This window comes from Macaca nemestrina, chromosome 10, assembly GCF_043159975.1.
Source record: "Macaca nemestrina isolate mMacNem1 chromosome 10, mMacNem.hap1, whole genome shotgun sequence".
NCBI classification, from domain to species: Eukaryota; Metazoa; Chordata; class Mammalia; order Primates; family Cercopithecidae; genus Macaca; species Macaca nemestrina.
This window is the reverse complement of record NC_092134.1, coordinates 76214216-76233242: the sequence shown is the minus strand read 5'-3', so window position 1 is coordinate 76233242 and position 19027 is coordinate 76214216. Positions and strand designations below refer to the sequence as shown.

The 19027-nt window shown below is 60.3% G+C and overlaps 1 protein-coding gene across 1 annotated transcript in view; it reads left to right on the top strand.

The window, feature by feature from the left end:
* The window catches only part of LOC105474116 (LDL receptor related protein 1), an 85672-nt gene extending 67176 nt beyond the window's left edge, over window positions 1-18496 (top strand). The window contains exons 49-89 of the mRNA XM_011728505.2: window positions 73-222; window positions 296-418; window positions 659-775; window positions 954-1082; window positions 1340-1462; window positions 1545-1685; window positions 1769-1959; window positions 2674-2857; window positions 3001-3086; window positions 3247-3366; window positions 3861-4048; window positions 4170-4375; window positions 4894-5082; window positions 5552-5700; window positions 6116-6209; window positions 6364-6480; window positions 6699-6818; window positions 7163-7285; window positions 7446-7571; window positions 8084-8200; window positions 8842-8948; window positions 9049-9181; window positions 10031-10150; window positions 10247-10369; window positions 10722-10862; window positions 10964-11098; window positions 11171-11290; window positions 12086-12354; window positions 13260-13438; window positions 13933-14039; window positions 14306-14422; window positions 14838-15014; window positions 15175-15315; window positions 15453-15626; window positions 15862-16023; window positions 16328-16502; window positions 16635-16736; window positions 16901-16965; window positions 17078-17168; window positions 17267-17411; window positions 17565-18496. Of these exons, the coding sequence (XP_011726807.2) occupies window positions 73-222; window positions 296-418; window positions 659-775; window positions 954-1082; window positions 1340-1462; window positions 1545-1685; window positions 1769-1959; window positions 2674-2857; window positions 3001-3086; window positions 3247-3366; window positions 3861-4048; window positions 4170-4375; window positions 4894-5082; window positions 5552-5700; window positions 6116-6209; window positions 6364-6480; window positions 6699-6818; window positions 7163-7285; window positions 7446-7571; window positions 8084-8200; window positions 8842-8948; window positions 9049-9181; window positions 10031-10150; window positions 10247-10369; window positions 10722-10862; window positions 10964-11098; window positions 11171-11290; window positions 12086-12354; window positions 13260-13438; window positions 13933-14039; window positions 14306-14422; window positions 14838-15014; window positions 15175-15315; window positions 15453-15626; window positions 15862-16023; window positions 16328-16502; window positions 16635-16736; window positions 16901-16965; window positions 17078-17168; window positions 17267-17411; window positions 17565-17705 (5717 nt within the window). The 3' untranslated portion in view covers window positions 17706-18496. The remainder of the gene's footprint in view (window positions 1-72; window positions 223-295; window positions 419-658; window positions 776-953; window positions 1083-1339; window positions 1463-1544; window positions 1686-1768; window positions 1960-2673; window positions 2858-3000; window positions 3087-3246; window positions 3367-3860; window positions 4049-4169; window positions 4376-4893; window positions 5083-5551; window positions 5701-6115; window positions 6210-6363; window positions 6481-6698; window positions 6819-7162; window positions 7286-7445; window positions 7572-8083; window positions 8201-8841; window positions 8949-9048; window positions 9182-10030; window positions 10151-10246; window positions 10370-10721; window positions 10863-10963; window positions 11099-11170; window positions 11291-12085; window positions 12355-13259; window positions 13439-13932; window positions 14040-14305; window positions 14423-14837; window positions 15015-15174; window positions 15316-15452; window positions 15627-15861; window positions 16024-16327; window positions 16503-16634; window positions 16737-16900; window positions 16966-17077; window positions 17169-17266; window positions 17412-17564) is intronic.
* The last annotated feature ends 531 nt before the right edge of the window (window positions 18497-19027 follow it).

Genomic DNA, 19027 nt, shown 5'->3' with positions numbered 1-19027 from the left:
AGGGCTGGCAACTGCCCCAGTGGGGGGTGATCGGGGGGAACCAGGAATCACCCTCACCCCTGCCCCCACCAGGTGCCACCGACTGCAGCAGCTACTTCCGCCTGGGCGTGAAGGGCGTGCTCTTCCAGCCCTGTGAGCGGACCTCGCTCTGCTACGCACCCAGCTGGGTGTGTGACGGCGCCAACGACTGCGGGGACTACAGTGATGAGCGCGACTGCCCAGGTGGGCAGGGGCAGGTGTGTGGTGGGCGGTGGCCTGCAGTGAGCACGGCCTTCACACCTGCCTCGCCCCCCAGGTGTGAAACGCCCCAGATGCCCCCTGAATTACTTCGCCTGCCCTAGTGGGCGCTGCATCCCCATGAGCTGGACGTGTGACAAGGAGGATGACTGTGAACACGGCGAGGACGAGACCCACTGCAGTGAGTGACCACAGCACCCACTCAGTGCTCCAAGAACCTGCTGGGCCCCACTTCTTAGTCCCCCCTTGGAAAAGGGCACCCAGGGCCTTCACCCCCTGCCCCACTCTGCCTCTAGCTGCTGCTGAGTCCCCCCACAGAGGGTTGCTGTGGGCATTTCTCCTGTCCTTCCCATGGCATCAGCCTCTCCAGGTGGGTGACCCCCGCCCTTCCACATCTAACTGTGGCTTCCGACTGCCCCAGACAAGTTCTGCTCAGAGGCCCAGTTTGAGTGCCAGAACCATCGCTGCATCTCCAAGCAGTGGCTGTGTGACGGCAGCGATGACTGTGGGGACGGCTCGGACGAGGCTGCTCACTGTGGTGAGGAAGCTGGGATTGGGCTGGGGGAGGTGCCCCAGGGAGAGACAGACTCCACCCAATTCCACCCCACACACAGACACCCCTGCAGACAATGGCGAAGCAGCGAGTGCATCACCTCTGCTGCTGGCCCTCATCCACCCCCTCCTGAGTCTCTCGATGGCCCCCTCTCCCCCCACAGAAGGCAAGACGTGCGGCCCCTCCTCCTTCTCCTGCCCTGGCACCCACGTGTGCGTCCCCGAGCGCTGGCTCTGTGACGGTGACAAAGACTGTGCTGATGGTGCAGACGAGAGCATCGCAGCTGGTTGCTGTGAGTGGCGGGGCCGTGTGGACCGGGTGGACAGCAAATGACCCCAGTCTCACTTTGCAGATGGGGAAGCTGGGGTGCAGGAGAGGAAATGCCTCAGCGGGGTCTGCTGGGGTGGAGCCATAGCTGTAGTCCAGGTGTCCAGACTCCTCATCAAGTGCCCCGCCCACTCTACCAGGAGAACCACAGGAGGTCAGGGTGGGGGACAGTCAGCTGCTGGCCGAGCAGGGCTGAAGAGCTGTGTCCACCTCTGTCCACAGTGTACAACAGCACCTGCGACGACCGTGAGTTCATGTGCCAGAACCGCCAGTGCATCCCCAAGCACTTCGTGTGCGACCATGACCGTGACTGTGCAGATGGCTCCGATGAGTCCCCCGAGTGTGGTGAGCCCTCGGCGGTGGCGGGAGGAGGCCCTGCCCTCCGCTGGGCCAGGGCGTCAGCCTCACAGGTCCCTTCCTCCCCCAGAGTACCCGACCTGCGGCCCCAGTGAGTTCCGCTGTGCCAATGGGCGCTGTCTGAGCTCCCGCCAGTGGGAGTGTGATGGCGAGAATGACTGCCACGACCAGAGTGACGAGGCTCCCAAGAACCCACACTGCACCAGCCCAGGTGGGCCCCAGACCTGGCTTCCCTCTGCCCCCTCCCCAGACTGCCTGAGACCCTGCTGACCTGCTGTCTCCGCCCCTCTGCAGAGCACAAGTGCAATGCCTCGTCTCAGTTCCTGTGCAGCAGCGGGCGCTGTGTGGCTGAGGTACTGCTCTGCAATGGCCAGGATGACTGTGGTGACGGCTCGGATGAGCGTGGCTGCCACATCAACGAGTGTCTCAGCCACAAGCTCAGTGGCTGCAGCCAGGACTGTGAGGACCTCAAGATTGGCTTCAAGGTATGCCCAGCCCTGGGGAGGAGCTTCCACACCCCAGACGTGCCAGGAACGCCTTTTTCCACTGCCTCATTCATTCATTCATCCCCTAGACACTGGGGATACAGCAGTGAATGAGATGGAAATCTGCTTGGTTGGGGTCTGCCTCTATCTGGCAGGTAGAGAGCCAGCAGATTTGCTGACAGATGATATACGGAGTGTGAGAGGAAAAGAGGAGTGAGGCGTCAAGTAGGCAAGAGATACACAGATCTGGAATTCAAGGAGAGGCCCAGGTTGGAGAGGGAAGTCTGGGAGTTATCACCATAGAGATGCTATTTGGATCTATGAATCTGGATATGATTCCCAAGGGAGCAGTGTAGGTGGAGAAGAGAGCAGTCCAAAGTCTGAGCCCCAAGCTGAGCGACAGCCAGGAGCAGGGAGGTGAGGGGACCAGCAGAAGAGCCTGAGAAGGAGCAGCTGCTGAGGCAGGAGAACAGCCATGAGAAGAAAGCGTTTCCAGGGGGAGGGCACACGCAGCTCTGTCAAATGACACTCGGGGGCGCACAGAAGGAGGCCTGGACTGCGAAGGCCAGACAGCCAGCTGGGTGGACTTAGTACCGATGTGCTGCTGCCCCTAATGAGGCCGGGTAGAAGGAATTGGAGTCTCTGAGCCAGGTCTCCAGGGTGGGAGGCCCAGACCCTGCCACACGCCCAGCCCAAGGCTCCCTGTGCCTGCAGTGCCGCTGTCGCCCTGGCTTCCGGCTGAAGGACGACGGCCGGACATGTGCCGATGTGGATGAGTGCAGCACCACCTTCCCCTGCAGCCAGCGCTGCATCAACACCCATGGCAGCTATAAGTGTCTGTGTGTGGAGGGCTACGCACCCCGCGGCGGCGACCCCCACAGCTGCAAGGCTGTGACTGGTGAGATTCACGCTTGGAGGGCATGAGGTGACCCAGGCAGCTGGGGGCTGTGTGGGACCGCCCGGGTGGCAGAGCTCCAGACAGGCAGGAGACCAGGGCCACTAGAATGTGCCAGGAGCTGAGGCAAGATCCTCTGTCTGCAGACGAGGAACCGTTTCTGATCTTTGCCAACCGGTACTACCTACGCAAGCTCAACCTGGATGGGTCCAACTACACGTTACTTAAGCAGGTACCAAACCCAGGCCTTCCTCCCCTTTGCCCATCTCCCAGACCCAGCACAGCCTCCCTTGCAAGTCTCCCCACTTAGGTCCAACCATCCCTCCCCCAGATGTAAATGTGGCCCCTGCTGCCACAACAGACTTCTGCTCTCCCTCATTACCCTAATCCAGGGCCTGAACAATGCCGTTGCCTTGGACTTTGACTACCGAGAGCAAATGATCTACTGGACAGATGTGACGACCCAGGGCAGCATGATCCGAAGGATGCACCTTAATGGGAGCAACGTTCAGGTAAGGCAGGCGGCCCTCAGCGACCGACACTGGCCCACCCTAGATGGCTGTTTTCAGATCGTCTCTCCTTCCCGTCCCACCAACCCAAATTGCTTCCTTCTCACTCCACTAGTCACTGTATGACTGCTTGTTCTGGCTGCTTACTCTCCTCTGGGCCCAGACAGCAAGGACCAGGAGATTCCTCTTGCTCTTCCCCTCACTGCTAGCCCCACGTCTCCCTAATTATCAGGAAGTTCCCCCTGAGGTCTGGCCAAGCACTGTGAGGCTTGGAGTGTGGTCCCATTCCCCACCTAGAGCCCCCTCTCCTAGAGGCTCTGCTGACACGTACATAGTGTCAGGCCCAGGACTGGGCATTTTACTTCCATGGTTCTCCCACCAGAGCTGGCAGAGGGAGCTCTACCCCATTTTATGCATGGGGAGGCTGAGCTTCACAGAGGCTTGCAGGTCTTCCCCCAGGTCACCCAGAGCTCTCCCTCCCCTGCCCCTTCCTGCAGGTCCTACACCGTACAGGCCTCAGCAACCCCGACGGGCTGGCTGTGGACTGGGTGGGTGGCAACCTGTACTGGTGCGACAAAGGCCGGGACACCATTGAGGTGTCCAAGCTCAATGGGGCCTATCGGACGGTGCTGGTCAGCTCTGGCCTCCGCGAGCCCAGGGCTCTGGTGGTGGATGTGCAGAATGGGTATGTGGCTGAGGAGGGGTGGGGAAGCCCTTGAAAGCAGCATCCAAGCCCAGCCTCCCTGCAGGCCACTGGTGGGATGGGTTATGGGATCTCCCAGGGCTCACTGCCTACCCATCGCCAGGTACCTGTACTGGACAGACTGGGGTGACCACTCACTGATTGGCCGCATCGGCATGGATGGGTCCAGTCGCAGCGTCATTGTGGACACCAAGATCACATGGCCCAACGGCCTGACGCTGGACTATGTCACTGAGCGCATCTACTGGGCTGACGCCCGCGAGGACTACATTGAGTTTGCCAGCCTGGATGGCTCCAATCGCCACGTTGGTCAGTGTGCCAGTGAGGCTGTCCGGGCACAGCAGACTCGGTGGGGATGGAAGTCTGAAGCGACAGGGGATCAAGTTTTGGGGGCAAGAGTGGACATAAAAAGCAGAGGACAGGGCCTCAGGACACCACTCACTGGGGTGTGAGGTTCAGAGCACCCCAGGGGCTTCCCCAGCCTGGCCACCACCCAGGGAGAGGCCCTTCCCTTATATACACAGTTCTGGAGGACTGGCCCCGAGGAGGGTGGGGGTGGGAGGCCTGCGATTGGGAACTGCAGTGCTCCCCACTTCCCAAGGGAAACCATACACTGGCGGGGCAGGAACTTGCCATGAGGCAGTCTAGGTTTGAACTCCAGCTCTGACACTTGTTAACTGTGAGACCATGGGGGGCCCCTGAACCATCTGGAACTGGGGCTGACACCCACCTCGCAGGGTGGTGGTGGGGCTTGAGGAGGTGGAGTGGGCTGGCACCCTGTCCGAGCTCAGGCTGACTGGCACCGTGCCTGCCCCTCGGCCCCACAGTGCTGAGCCAGGACATCCCGCACATCTTTGCACTGACCCTGTTTGAGGACTACGTCTACTGGACCGACTGGGAAACAAAGTCCATCAACCGAGCCCACAAGACCACGGGCACCAACAAAACGCTCCTCATCAGCACGCTGCACCGGCCCATGGACCTGCACGTCTTCCACGCCCTGCGCCAGCCGGACGGTGAGCAGGCAAGGGGTGGGAGCAGGTGAAGGGTGAGCTGGGAACTGGGGTCCCTGGGAGTTCCTGCTTATCCCTTCTCCAGCACTGACCAAGCCCTCTCCTGGCCAGACACTGGGAGACTCCAGGAGGGTCTAGACAGGGGATGGTTTGGCTCCCGGGAGCTTCAGCCAAGCCTGGATCCAGTCCTGGAATCTGGCAGCAGCAAGGCCCTGAGGCCAATCAAGTAGGGGGTCTGGGTGCCGGGCCCCCAGAAGGACCCTGGGGGGGAAGCACAGAGGAGGTGGGGAGCTGGCCTTCAGGCCTGGCCTGATCCTGGGACCTTGAGAGAATCCTCTCCTGTCTCTGGCTTCAGCTCCCTCCTAAAAGAGGCAGGGTTTAGGCCACTCACCTCTGTCCAGGATGGAGTGATAGAGGCAGCCTTTGGTAAGGCAGGAAATGTCACCACATTTCACGACGTTTTCTCTGGCAGTGCCCAATCACCCCTGCAAGGTCAACAATGGTGGCTGCAGCAACCTGTGCCTGCTGTCCCCCGGGGGAGGGCACAAATGTGCCTGCCCCACCAACTTCTACCTGGGCAGCGATGGGCGCACCTGTGTGTCCAACTGCACAGCGAGCCAGGTGAGGCTGTCCCCCAGATCCCATCACCAGTGCCCACTCCCTGACCCCCAATCCTCCTTGGACCCCAACACCTGCTCTGTCCTAATGCCCTCACACATCTGGTTTTCCCACGCTAACACCCCCACATTTCTTGCCTACCTCTTGTCTCCCCACAGCAATACTTTTACCCCCGTCACCTCACACAGATACCTCCACACCCTAACCTTGACCCTCCTCGCCATGCTCCAGTGCTGCCTTCCCCACCCTACCCCACGCAGCGCCACACCTGGCCTTTCTGCACTCACCATAGCCCAACCTGCCCCAGAACACCCTGACCCCTGCCTCAACTTCTTTGAAACATCCAACCCCCTCAAAAGAAGGACTTCTGAGTCTCCCAGATCCCCACCAACCCCTCTTGCCCCCGCCTGCCCTCCAGTTTGTGTGCAAGAACGACAAGTGCATCCCCTTCTGGTGGAAGTGTGACACCGAGGATGACTGCGGGGACCACTCAGATGAGCCCCCGGACTGCCGTGAGTGCCTGCTGGGGGTGACACAAGGGTCCCCAGCTGTGTCAGAGGCGGCCTGACTCCTGAGGCTTTGAATGGCCACTGGAGGCTGTGGCTGCAAGTGGACCTGGCCGTGTCCACCCCAGCCACTCTGACCCTGAGCCTCCCTCTCTGGCAGCCGAGTTCAAGTGCCGGCCCGGACAGTTCCAGTGCTCCACAGGCATCTGCACAAACCCTGCCTTCATCTGCGATGGAGACAATGACTGCCAGGACAACAGTGACGAGGCCAACTGTGGTAAAGCACTGCCTGGCCGCCCTCCCTCCTTCCCCAGCATCTTCCCCGCCCCAGGATTTGGGGCTCTCAAGGACAGGGAAGCTGCAGCCCATGGCAGCTTGCTCTCTAGGCTGGATTCCTGCGGCTCAAGCCTTTGTCCTCCCTGCTGAGGGATGGGCACCCTCTCCCTGCCCCTGAATCCTCCCTTCGCCACGAGTCACTCCGTCCTCCCCCCACAGACATCCACGTCTGCTTGCCCAGTCAGTTCAAATGTACCAACACCAACCGCTGTATTCCCGGCATCTTCCGCTGCAACGGGCAGGACAACTGCGGAGACGGGGAGGACGAGAGGGACTGCCGTGAGTGCCAGAGGTGGTGGGGGGGCAGCGGTGGGAGATGACACGGAAGCAGGGCAGGCAGAATCCCCCCCACAGCTTTGAGAGGCTCTCAAATAGCTTTAGTAGATGGGCAACACAAATTATATTGGGTGTAACTTGCTTTGCTCATAAAAATCACCACGCGTGATATAGAGACATAGAGATCCAGAAAACAAAAAGCACCAAAACTGGGGGTAAACTGTTCCTTCCTCCCAAGAAGTTGCTGGCAGGACCAAGGCCAGGGCTTGGAAGAGGGAGAAGGTGGTGATGGTGAATTGGAGTGGCAGGTGTAAGGGAGGGCCCTCATTCTCTTGCCCGCCCCGCAGCCGAGGTGACCTGCGCTCCCAACCAGTTCCAGTGCTCCATTACCAAACGGTGCATCCCCCGGGTCTGGGTCTGCGACCGGGACAATGACTGTGTGGATGGCAGTGATGAGCCCGCCAACTGCAGTGAGTTGCCTGGCCTGGAGCCCAGCTTCCCTCCCCAGTGTCTGCTACTCACACCACCCCAACGTGCGACCCCCTCAGTGGCCACTCCCAGGCCCTCCCCACCCTCCTGGCAGACTCCTGGGAGGAGTCTCATCCTCACTGCGTGCCCACCCACTTGCAGCCCAGATGACCTGTGGCGTGGATGAGTTCCGCTGCAAGGATTCGGGCCGATGCATCCCAGCGCGCTGGAAGTGTGATGGAGAGGATGACTGTGGGGATGGCTCAGATGAGCCCAAGGAAGAGTGTGGTGAGCTGAGACCCCACTCCAGGAGGAAGACGGTCTACCTGGGTGGGAGGCACGGTGCCCCTGGCAGGCGGAGGGCTGGGGGCCGCCTGCTTACCATTCTCAGTGTGGCCCTGGTGCTGGGCTTCCTGGGCCTGCTGTAGGGCTGGGGAAGGAGGCCTGGCTGGAGCTTGCTTCCCCATATCCACCTGTGCCCCATGCCTCCCAGTTTCCCTATCCCTGCCCCTGCCCACGCCTCATCTGCGCATACCTGTGTGGAGTTTTCCTTGCCCACCCTATGGGACCTGTTCATCTTCTCCCCAAGGCAGCTGCCCACACACACACCCCCAATCATGTCTCCTGTCCCCAAACCTCCTTATAGACCCCACATCTCAAAACACTGCCTGGGCTCCCTGTGGCTGACCGTTCCCAAGCCAGGATGCCCACCCTCCCCGCCAAGCCAGCCTGACCATGCCATGCCATGTAATGTCTGCCCCAGCCCTGTCCCTGACTGCCCTGACACTTGCCTCCTCCAGATGAGCGCACCTGTGAGCCATACCAGTTCCGCTGCAAGAACAACCGCTGCGTGCCTGGCCGCTGGCAGTGCGACTACGACAACGATTGTGGCGACAACTCCGACGAGGAGAGCTGCAGTACGTCCCACCCGCCAGCCCCACGGGAGCCCCTCCCAGGCCTGGCCCTTGCTGTGCCGCCCTCCTGCCACAGGCCGCGCCAGAGCTGGCAGCCACCTCCCAGGGCGGGGGCAGGAGCCGCCCTCCTCACCCACCCCACTCCATGTTGTGTATTTGAGTTTGTGCCATTTCACCTCATCTCATGTTTCTCTCCATTTTCACACTGTCCTCTCGGGGTTGCAGAGGTAGGTGTCTCTGATGTGCCTGTGCTCCCACCACACCCCCACCTCTGCCCCAGAGCCCCCCATCCCTGTGCCGTGCCTCTACCCATCATCCTTGACTGACCTCTCCCCAAACCCTGGTGCTTGTCTCAGTGGTCTTGTCCCCGCTCCCCTCCCCACACACAGTCTGTCCTGAGGGCAAGGCCAGGGACCTGTGCCCTCTCTGGTGTCTGTCCCATGGGGTAAGTGTGAGCCTGCCTGTGCCAAGCTGTTCCATAGAGGCAGCCAGTGGGCTCTGCCAGGACTGGCTCGGCCTCTGGGTCAGTCAGCTGTGGTCTTCAGAGACGTGGGGATGGGCCTTGGGCTCAGGACTGTGGCACTGCTGAGGCCTGGAGTCCTTGTGCCCACCCTCCTGGGCCTGTCTCCCCCTGTCCTTCCCAGCCCCTCGACCCTGCTCCGAGAGTGAGTTCTCCTGTGCCAACGGCCGCTGCATCGCGGGGCGCTGGAAATGCGATGGAGACCACGACTGCGCCGACGGCTCAGACGAGGTGGGCAGGGAGATGAGAAGGAAGGAGGTGGCTTCAGAAGAGTTCAGGCAGGGCTTGGCGGTGCCAAGAGCTGACCGGCTGCCTGTGCCCATGCCCACAGAAAGACTGCACCCCCCGCTGTGACATGGACCAGTTCCAGTGCAAGAGCGGCCACTGCATCCCCCTGCGCTGGCGCTGTGACGCAGACGCTGACTGCATGGACGGCAGCGACGAGGAGGCCTGCGGCACTGGCGGTGCGCCCCTTAGCTTGGTCTCCCTGGGTCCTCCCTCTGCTGCCCACCCTGTCACGTGGCTCAGTCATTCACTCGATCTTTCTCTTCTGTATTCATTCTTCATGCAACAAATATTTATTGAGCATTTACCATGTACCAGGCACTGCCATAGGTGTTAGGGACGTAGTAGTAAACAAGACACAGGACCCCTGAATACACATTTTTGTGCGGGTTGTGCCCAGCTCAGCGCCCCCTAGTCTAGGGGACCAGTTGAGCTGAAATCCAGCAAACCCTGAGGGCTGTACCTGTCTAGGCCCCAACCCACAAGTTCCTCCGAGACAGTCTGCTGCCCCAAGAAGAAAAGCCCTGCTATTTTCCCTTCCTGGGGCAGTGAGATAGTACCTGTCCCTCGTTGACCTGCCTGGGCTCGGCAGCACAGAGCGGGCAGGTGAAGCCCAGGGTGAGAAAAGACTGGGGCTTGGAGCGGAAATCCCAACTGTGTGGGCAGATGTCTTGGCTCTGCCTTGGTAGGCCAGGCACAGGGATGGGAACCTGGTCTTCCATTCCCAGCCCTGGTCTTCCATTCCCGCGTCCCTGCTGTGGAACTACACAGCCCCATGCCCTGCCACATACCAGAGAAGGAGTGCCCTCTGAACTTTTCCAGACACCCCTGAAAAATGACCTCTTCTCCCCTAAATACCAGAAAAGGCAGTTTGGCCCCACCAAGTAGAAAATTAAGAGACCTGGTTCCAATTTGGCTGTGCCACTGCTTACCTGGTGACCCCTCTGAGCCTGGAACCCCCACCTGTGGAGAGAGGGGTCTGGGTGGGCTCATGGCTCATTCTCTCTCTTGGCTCCCCCTGGCACCAGTGCGGACCTGCCCCCTGGATGAGTTCCAGTGCAACAACACCTTGTGCAAGCCGCTGGCCTGGAAGTGCGATGGCGAGGATGACTGTGGGGACAACTCAGATGAGAACCCCGAGGAGTGTGGTGAGATTTGTTGCGGGGTTCCCGGGCTCCCCAGTGGCCAGCAGCCACCCCACCCGCAAGACTAATTCCGGCTCTGTGTTCCCCTGGCTGTCGCAGCCCGGTTCGTGTGCCCTCCCAACCGGCCCTTCCGTTGCAAGAATGACCGTGTCTGTCTGTGGATCGGGCGCCAATGCGACGGCATGGACAACTGTGGGGATGGGACTGATGAAGAGGACTGTGGTGAGCAGGGGGCCGACAAAGGCCTGCAGGGGGCAGATAGTGCACAGTGGGGTGAGTGTGAGCCTTGTGGGAGCTGCATTGGGGTTAGGATTAACCAGGAGGACTGGCCCAGGAAGGGGAGGATCCATTGCTAGGAGTCTGGAGGCTCTTTCAAGAGAAGCCCCCTGGGGAAGGCTCTGGGGGCTGCCTGATGCATTAGGTCTTGGAGGTGGGGCTGGGAACCCGAAAGTTTGACTTGCCCCCACTGCAAGCATTGTCAGTTAGGAATTGGGAGCCACTGGTATCTATGGGGTCACTGTGGGAGGAGGGGCAGGGGTGAATACCCAGGGTCTAAAGCCTCCGCCCTCCTCAGAGCCCCCCACGGCCCAGACCACCCACTGCAAAGATAAGAAGGAGTTTCTGTGCCGGAACCAGCGCTGCCTCTCCTCCTCCCTACGCTGCAACATGTTCGACGACTGCGGGGATGGCTCTGACGAGGAGGACTGCAGCATCGGTGAGGCCCAGCAGCAGACTGGACGCTGGTGGGGAGCGGGGAGAGCCGAGCCCCAGCCTGGGGTGGCTCAAGGGAGGGCATCCACTCTCTGTCCCCCACAGACCCCAAGCTGACCAGCTGCGCCACCAATGCCAGCATCTGTGGGGACGAGGCACGCTGCGTACGCACCGAGAAAGCAGCCTACTGTGCCTGCCGCTCTGGCTTCCACACCGTGCCCGGCCAGCCTGGATGTCAAGGTAGGAAAGTGGAGCAGAGCAGGGGTGGACACCCCAGCTGTGGACCCCCATGACCCTCCCTGTAACCCCTAGACATCAACGAGTGCCTGCGCTTCGGCACCTGCTCCCAGCTCTGCAACAACACCAAGGGCGGCCACCTCTGCAGCTGCGCTCGGAACTTCATGAAGACGCACAACACCTGCAAGGCTGAAGGTGCCAGAGCTGCCAGAGGGCAGAAAGGCTGGATGGGGCAGGGCGATCGGGTTATCACACGGGGCTGACTTGGAATTGAATGTCTTCCTGTGGACATCTTGCCCGGACAGGAAGCCCCATACTCATAGGTGCAGCTGCCTGAGCAAAGGGCTGGCCCGAGCAGAGGGAGCAGGTCCTGGGGCTGGCTCACTGAAGGAGTCTGGGATGCAGCAGTGCTCTGAATTGCACACACGCCTCCTTACCCACCACTGCCAGAACGAGAGCACACTCAGACACGCAGTGCACACTCACAGTCATGGGGGCCTTACCTGCACATTCCCCACACGCTTTGATGCCCACCTGTGCCTTCCTCATGCCTGTGCACATTCACACACACCCCTGGAACACACACACCCCCACCATGCACTGCCATGCACACCCACATGCTCCATGCCAGGCATACACACCCCATGTGCCTATGCACCCCCGAGCATGTGCCAGGCAGTTTGTAGCAGAGAGCATGGTGATGCCCTCCAGCAGCCTTGAGGAGGCAGAAGTCTCTGGGTCTAGAGGGGCAGGGACAGCTTTTTGGCTGAAAGGAGCAGGTCACAGTGGATCAGCTCAGGGGAGGAGAGGAGGAGGTCCAGAGGCTGAGGTTGGAGCCTGCAACCCTGAGCAGGGTGGGTAAGCAGCAGCTTCTGGCCAGAGCAGATTGTTCTACTAGGAGAGAGGACACCGTTCATGTGAAAGGAGCTGAGCTGGGTGGGGTGCACATCTCCATCCCACAGCCCCAGCCCTGACCTCTTGTTTCTCCAGGCTCTGAGTACCAGGTCCTGTACATTGCTGATGACAATGAGATCCGCAGCCTGTTCCCTGGGCACCCCCATTCGGCTTACGAGCAGGCATTCCAGGGCGACGAGAGCGTCCGCATTGATGCCATGGATGTCCATGTCAAGGCTGGCCGTGTCTATTGGACCAACTGGCACACGGGCACCATCTCCTACCGCAGCCTGCCACCTGCTGCACCTCCTACCACTTCCAACCGCCACCGGCGACAGATTGACCGGGGTGTCACCCACCTCAACGTGAGTGCCCACGCTGGCGTGGATGGAGTGGAAGAGCTCCATAGAGCAAGCGGTTCAGAGCAGGATTTGAAAAGAGCAGTGGCACAGTGGCTCATGCCTCTAATCCCAGCACTTTGGGAGGCCAAGGCGGGCAGATCATCTGAGGTCAGGAGTTTGAGACCAGCGTGGCAACATGGTGAAACCTTGTCTCTAAGAAAAATACAAAAATTAGCCAGGCATGGTGGCAGGCGCCTGTAATCGCAGCTACTCAGGAGGCTGAGGCAGGAGAATCCCTTGAACCTGGAAAGTGGAGCTTGCAGTGAGCCGAGTGCCACTCGGTCGCAGTGGCACTGAGGTTGCAGAGTACTACTGCACTCCAGCCTGGGTGACAGAGCGAGACTCCGTCTCAAAAAAAAAAAAAAAAAAGAAAAAGAAAAGAAAAGGGCAGAGTGAGGGGCCAAGGGTGAGAGTGGGGCAGGGGACCAGTCTTAGGATTGTGTTCTGCGGCATGGCCGGCAGGAAGACAGAGCAGTGGGAATGGTCAGCAGCTGGCTGTGCTGTAGGCAGCCCAGGGTGCAGGGCACGATGGGCAGGCAGACAGCCCTCTGGCACCAGTCCCCCATCGTTGCCACCACGCACTGTGTACGTCTTAGCCGCCTCACTTAACCTCTTTGGGTTTCACTTTGTTTATCAATAAAATTAGGTGATCATCGCCATCGTGCAGGCTTCAGGGAGGGCTCACCAGCCCCGTGTGAGAGCTGCAAGTCTGGTGCATAAGCTCCAGGCTGCTCGAATCTCTTTAAAGCCAGGGGCTTGGCTGTGAGCCTGGGGTGACGTTCCAGCAGGGACAGGCTGGCAGAGTGGTGGTGGGGGGATAATGGCAGGAAGACAAAGCGGTGGGCCCTGAACCTGTGGCTTCCATTCAGATTTCAGGGCTGAAGATGCCCAGAGGCATTGCCATCGATTGGGTGGCCGGAAACGTGTACTGGACTGACTCGGGCCGAGATGTGATTGAGGTGGCACAGATGAAGGGCGAGAACCGCAAGACACTCATCTCGGGCATGATTGATGAGCCCCACGCCATTGTGGTGGACCCACTGAGGGGGTGGGCAGGGGCCCTGGGGGGAGGCCTCTGGGCTGGTGGTAGGAAGCCTTGGGGACAGGGTTGGGGGCTGCACCCACAGGCATGCCCCTTCCTCCCTGGCCAGCCTGAGGACAGAGTCCTTCTCAGGCCCTTGGGCCTTCTTGGCCACCCCTGCCTGGCCCTCCCCATGCTGCCTCTGCCCAGGGCCCCCAGCTGGGCCTGCTTGGGCAGGGACCTGACTTCTGCTCGGCTGGCTGTCATGCACAGCCACACTCTGCCCCAGGGAACAGCTCTGCCAGTGTCGGTGGCTCTGAATGAGCACACTGTGGCTTTAGAGGAAAAGCCCCTCAACCCGCTCAGAAGTGGACTCCCTCCTGCTTCTCTGTAGAAGGACAGAACGCCCTCCTCCCAGTCCCCAGCAGTCCCTGTGCCCAGACCAAGAAGCTGGTGTCCTGCCTGGGCCTGCCTCCTCTGGCCCTCCGGCCTGCCCACACTCACCTCTTCTCCCTCCCCAGCACCATGTACTGGTCAGACTGGGGCAACCACCCCAAGATTGAGACAGCAGCGATGGATGGGACCCTTCGGGAGACACTGGTGCAGGACAACATTCAGTGGCCCACAGGTTCATGGGGCGGGGGGCGGGAGGGACCGGGTGTGGAGGGGGCCCGGCTCACAGAGCCCAGCTACTGCTGAAGTCACACAAAAGTGAAGGATGGGATGGGGCTTGGACTGGGACGGGGCGGATTGGCCGTGGAGGCTTTTCCCAGAAGAGGTGACTGTGAGTGGCATGAGAACAGGGTGGAACTGTCCCAGGCATGGAGGCGATTCTTTCCACCCTAAGGCTGGGTTGGGGAGGCCAAGCCCTCACAGTGCTCTCTCCCTCCCCAGGCCTGGCCGTGGATTATCACAATGAGCGGTTGTACTGGGCAGATGCCAAGCTTTCAGTCATCGGCAGCATCCGGCTCAATGGCACGGACCCCATTGTGGCTGCTGACAGCAAACGAGGTCAGAACCTGGTAGCAGTCGCAGTCCCCAGCCCTGTCCCCGACCCTGACATCCTCCCTACTAAGCCAGAGGCCTCCCCCTGAACCTGCCCTGCAGGCGTGAGGCCCACCCTGACCCTCTGGCCTACTTGTCCATTCATTGGTTGGGTTGCACAGAGGCAGCATAGGTACATTAGGAACGTAGCAAATGCGGAGAGAAGGAACAGAAGTCAGCCATGAATGACCCCAGAAGTCTGGGGGTGATGGGACCTTTTGCCAGTAGTGGCCACAAGAAGAGGAACAGGCGTGGGGAGGGGAATTTGGTCTGGATGTGTTGAGTTTGAGGTGTCTGGGAGCCATGGGTGCCAGTGTCCTGGACAGCATGGCCAGGGTCTGAGTGCCCCTCAGGTCCTTTCTGACTCCACCTCCTCCCCTAGGCCTAAGTCACCCCTTCAGCATCGACGTCTTTGAGGATTACATCTATGGTGTCACCTACATCAATAATCGTGTCTTCAAGATCCATAAGTTTGGCCACAGCCCCTTGGTCAACCTGACAGGGGGCCTGAGCCATGCCTCTGATGTGGTCCTGTACCATCAGCACAAGCAGCCCGAAGGTGGGGGCGGAGGGGAGCCTGGGCTGGGGAAGGGAGGCCTGTGGGCATTGAGTCTCCAAGCTGTGGCCTTGGGACCTGGTGGAGAGGGGGTCACCCTGGGCTCATAGGGCTCAGAGAAGGGTCCTGCTCAGCATCCTCCCCACCCCACCCATACCTGCAGTGACCAACCCATGTGACCGCAAGAAATGCGAGTGGCTCTGCCTGCTGAGCCCCAGTGGGCCTGTCTGCACCTGTCCCAATGGGAAACGGCTGGACAACGGCACATGCGTGCCTGTGCCCTCTCCAACACCCCCCCCAGATGGTACGCTCATGCCCTCCCAATCCCAGCCATGCCTCAGGACCTTCTCCTTCCTGTGGCTCCTGACTTCCCCTGACCTTGTTGCCTGTACCTCTCCTCCTATTCCCCTGGCTCTGCCCCTTGACGGGCCCTTCCTGCAGCTCCCCGGCCTGGAACCTGTAACCTGCAGTGCTTCAACGGTGGCAGCTGTTTCCTCAATGCACGGAGGCAGCCCAAGTGCCGCTGCCAGCCCCGCTACACGGGTGACAAGTGTGAACTGGACCAATGCTGGGAGCACTGTCGCAATGGGGGCACCTGTGCTGCCTCTCCCTCTGGTATGCCCCCTCATCCTGCAACGCCTGCTCCTTGCCCCGGGTCCCAACCCCACCACCCACCACCCCACCTTAGGCAGATGCCCACCCCTGCCTCGCCTCCAGCCTCCTTTCCATGACCCAGCATCCATTCACTCCAGTCTCTGACTCTCGCCCAGGTCCCCCCAGCCCATTCCTCTGCTATAGGGCCAGGTGGTCCCAAGGGCCACAGTCCCGCTCACACATCCTCTCCCACCAGGCATGCCCACGTGCCGGTGCCCCACGGGCTTCACGGGCCCCAAATGCACCCAGCAGGTGTGTGCAGGCTACTGTGCCAACAACAGCACCTGCACTGTCAACCAGGGCAACCAGCCCCAGTGCCGATGCCTACCCGGCTTCCTGGGCGACCGCTGCCAGTACCGTGAGTGAGCCTTCCCTGGGCCCTAGGGCAGGCAGGAGGGTGACGGGTGATGGGGAACCCCAGAGCATGGGGTGATGTTCAACCTGTGCCTGGGACGCACAGGGTCAAGTTCAGGAAAAGAGGCCTTAAGCAGCTGAGCCAGACCCAAGCTGCTGGTGCTTCCCCACAAAGGTGCTGGCACACTTCCCCCGAGGCAGTGCACCCCCCGGCACCAAGATCATGCAAACAGAAAAGCTCTGTTCAACCTTTGGAGAGCCCTCATGAGGGTGGGGCTTGAGGCACTTCTCTCCCTCCCCAACCACAGGGCAGTGCTCTGGCTACTGTGAGAACTTTGGCACATGCCAGATGGCCGCTGATGGCTCCCGACAATGTCGCTGCACTGCCTACTTTGAGGGACTGAGGTGTGAGGTGAACAAGTGCAGCCGCTGTCTCGAAGGGGCCTGTGTGGTCAACAAGCAGAGTGGGGATGTCACCTGCAAGTGAGTGGAGCCCTCCTCCACAGTTCCACTCAGCCCAGCCCCTGCCCTGTCCTAGCCCTGCCCTGCCCCTTCCTCAGCATCCCAGACACACCTCTGCCAGCCCCAGCACCAGCCTCTGATTCCTTCCTGCAGCTGCACGGACGGCCGGGTGGCCCCCAGCTGTCTGACCTGCATCGGCCACTGCAGCAATGGCGGCTCCTGCACCATGAACAGCAAAATGATGCCTGAGTGCCAGTGAGTTGGGCCCGGTCTTCACCCAGGCATAGATCATCCCTCCCTTCCCCAGATCTGAGCAGGAAGATCATCAGGCGTCAGCGCCCACCCCCCACCACCGCGTTTCCCTGGCAGCAGTGGCTATGGAGGTTATGCCTACTCATCTGTGTCCCTCCTTTCTGCAGGTGCCCACCCCACATGACAGGGCCCCGGTGTGAGGAGCACGTCTTCAGCCAGCAGCAGCCAGGACGTAGGTGGCAGGGGGTGGGGCAGGCAGGGCCACCGGGACCTAGAGCAGGGGGACCGTGTGCCTCCTACTTCCCTGAGCCTTGGTGACTCAGTGTCCCACCTCTTCCCTCCAGATATAGCCTCCATCCTAATCCCTCTGCTCTTGCTGCTGCTGGTGCTTCTGGTGGCCGGAGTGGTATTCTGGTATAAGCGGCGAGTCCAAGGGTGAGTCACAGGGAATCTGGAACATTCTGGCCATTATTTTGCCATCCTAACCTTCCCCCCAATAATCTCTGCCTCCTTATATTCCTGCCTCTCCCCAGGGCTAAGGGCTTCCAGCACCAGCGGATGACCAACGGGGCCATGAATGTGGAGATTGGGAACCCCACCTACAAGATGTACGAAGGCGGAGAGCCTGATGACGTGGGAGGCCTACTGGACGCCGACTTTGCCCTGGACCCTGACAAGGTGGGCTGGAAGGCAGGCAGGGTGGAGGGCCAAGAGGCTGTGGGTGGCCTAACCAAAGGTGTTGGGTTAGGTGAGGGACAGAGGTGGGGGTGGGGTGACCTGGGCCACAGGCCCAGCCCCTAAGCCCTACCTGAACCCTCTGTCACCCTGCAGCCCACCAACTTCACCAACCCCGTGTATGCCACACTCTACATGGGGGGCCACGGCAGTCGCCACTCCCTGGCCAGCACGGACGAGAAGCGAGAACTCCTGGGCCGGGGCCCTGAGGACGAGATAGGGGACCCCTTGGCATAGGGCCCTGCCCCGTCGCACTTCCCCCAGAAAGCCTCCTGCCCCCTGCCAGTGAAGTCCTTCAGTGAGCCCCTCCCCAGCCAGCCCTTCCCCGGCCTCGCCGGATGTATAAATGTAAAAATGAAGGAATTACGTTTTATATGTGAGCGAGCAAGCCAGCAAGCGAGCACAGTATTATTTCTCCATCCCCTCCCTGCCTGCTCCTCGGCACCCCCATGCTGCCTTCAGGGAGGCAGGCAGGGAGGGCTTGGGGCTGCACTTCCTACCCTCCCACCAGAACACACCCCACCGGGAGAGCTGGTGGTGCAGCCTCCCCCTCCCTGTATAAGACACTTTGCCAAGGCTCTCCCTTCTCGACCCTACCCCTGCTTGCCCGCTCCCACAGCTCCCGGAGGGCTAATTCTGGGGAAGGAGAGTTCTTTGCTGCCCCTGTCTGGAAGACAGTGGCTCTGGGTGAGGTAGGCAGTGTTTTAGTTCTTGGGGGAGGCCACCCCAAAGCCCAGCCCTGACTCCAGGGGCACCTATGAGATGGCCATGCTGAATCCCCCTCCCAGACAGGCCCTTCCCATCTCCAGGGCCCCCACTGAGGTTCCCAGGGCTGGAGACTTCCTCTGGTAAACATTCCCCCAGCCTCCCCTCCCCTGGGGACACCGAGGAGGTGGGCCACACCCAGGAAGGGCAAGTGGGCAGCCCCGTTTTGGGGACGTGAACGTTTTAATAATTTTTGCTGAATTCCTTTACAACGAAATAACACAGATATTGTTATAAATAAAATTGTAAAAAAAAAAAAAAAGTCAAAAAAAAAAAAAAAAGAAAGAAAGAAAAAAAGCCGCTGGTGTCTGCCTGTGTGTGAGAGACGCTGGGACCTGGGGCTGCGCTTTCCTGCTTCGGCCACCAGAGGGAGACCTGCCCCGTGCTGGAGGCAGGCTGGCGCGTGGTTTTCAGTGCCCTTCTCCCAGGGCCCTCTCCCTCTCTCCATCTTGCTGTGCCCGGGAAGCGGGTGGCACTGGACTTGACACGGAAGATCTGCTTCTCCTGGCTGTGTGACCTTCAGCCGTGACTTCGTGTCTCCGGATTTTGTGTTCCTTCTGGCTCTAGGACACTAACTCAGATCTGTTTATCTGCATTCACTTCTACTGGACACCACCCCCCTAACCCAAAATGATCTCCCACAGTGAGAAGCCCCACTGTAAGAAGTGAATACACTGAGGCTGCGTAGGCTTTCCCATCCTTCAGGGTGCTCCCATGCGGTTCTGTCTGCCTGAGTTTGCTCTTGAAGCATTGACATCTCACATTGTGGAGGCTAATGAATGAAATGCGAAGTA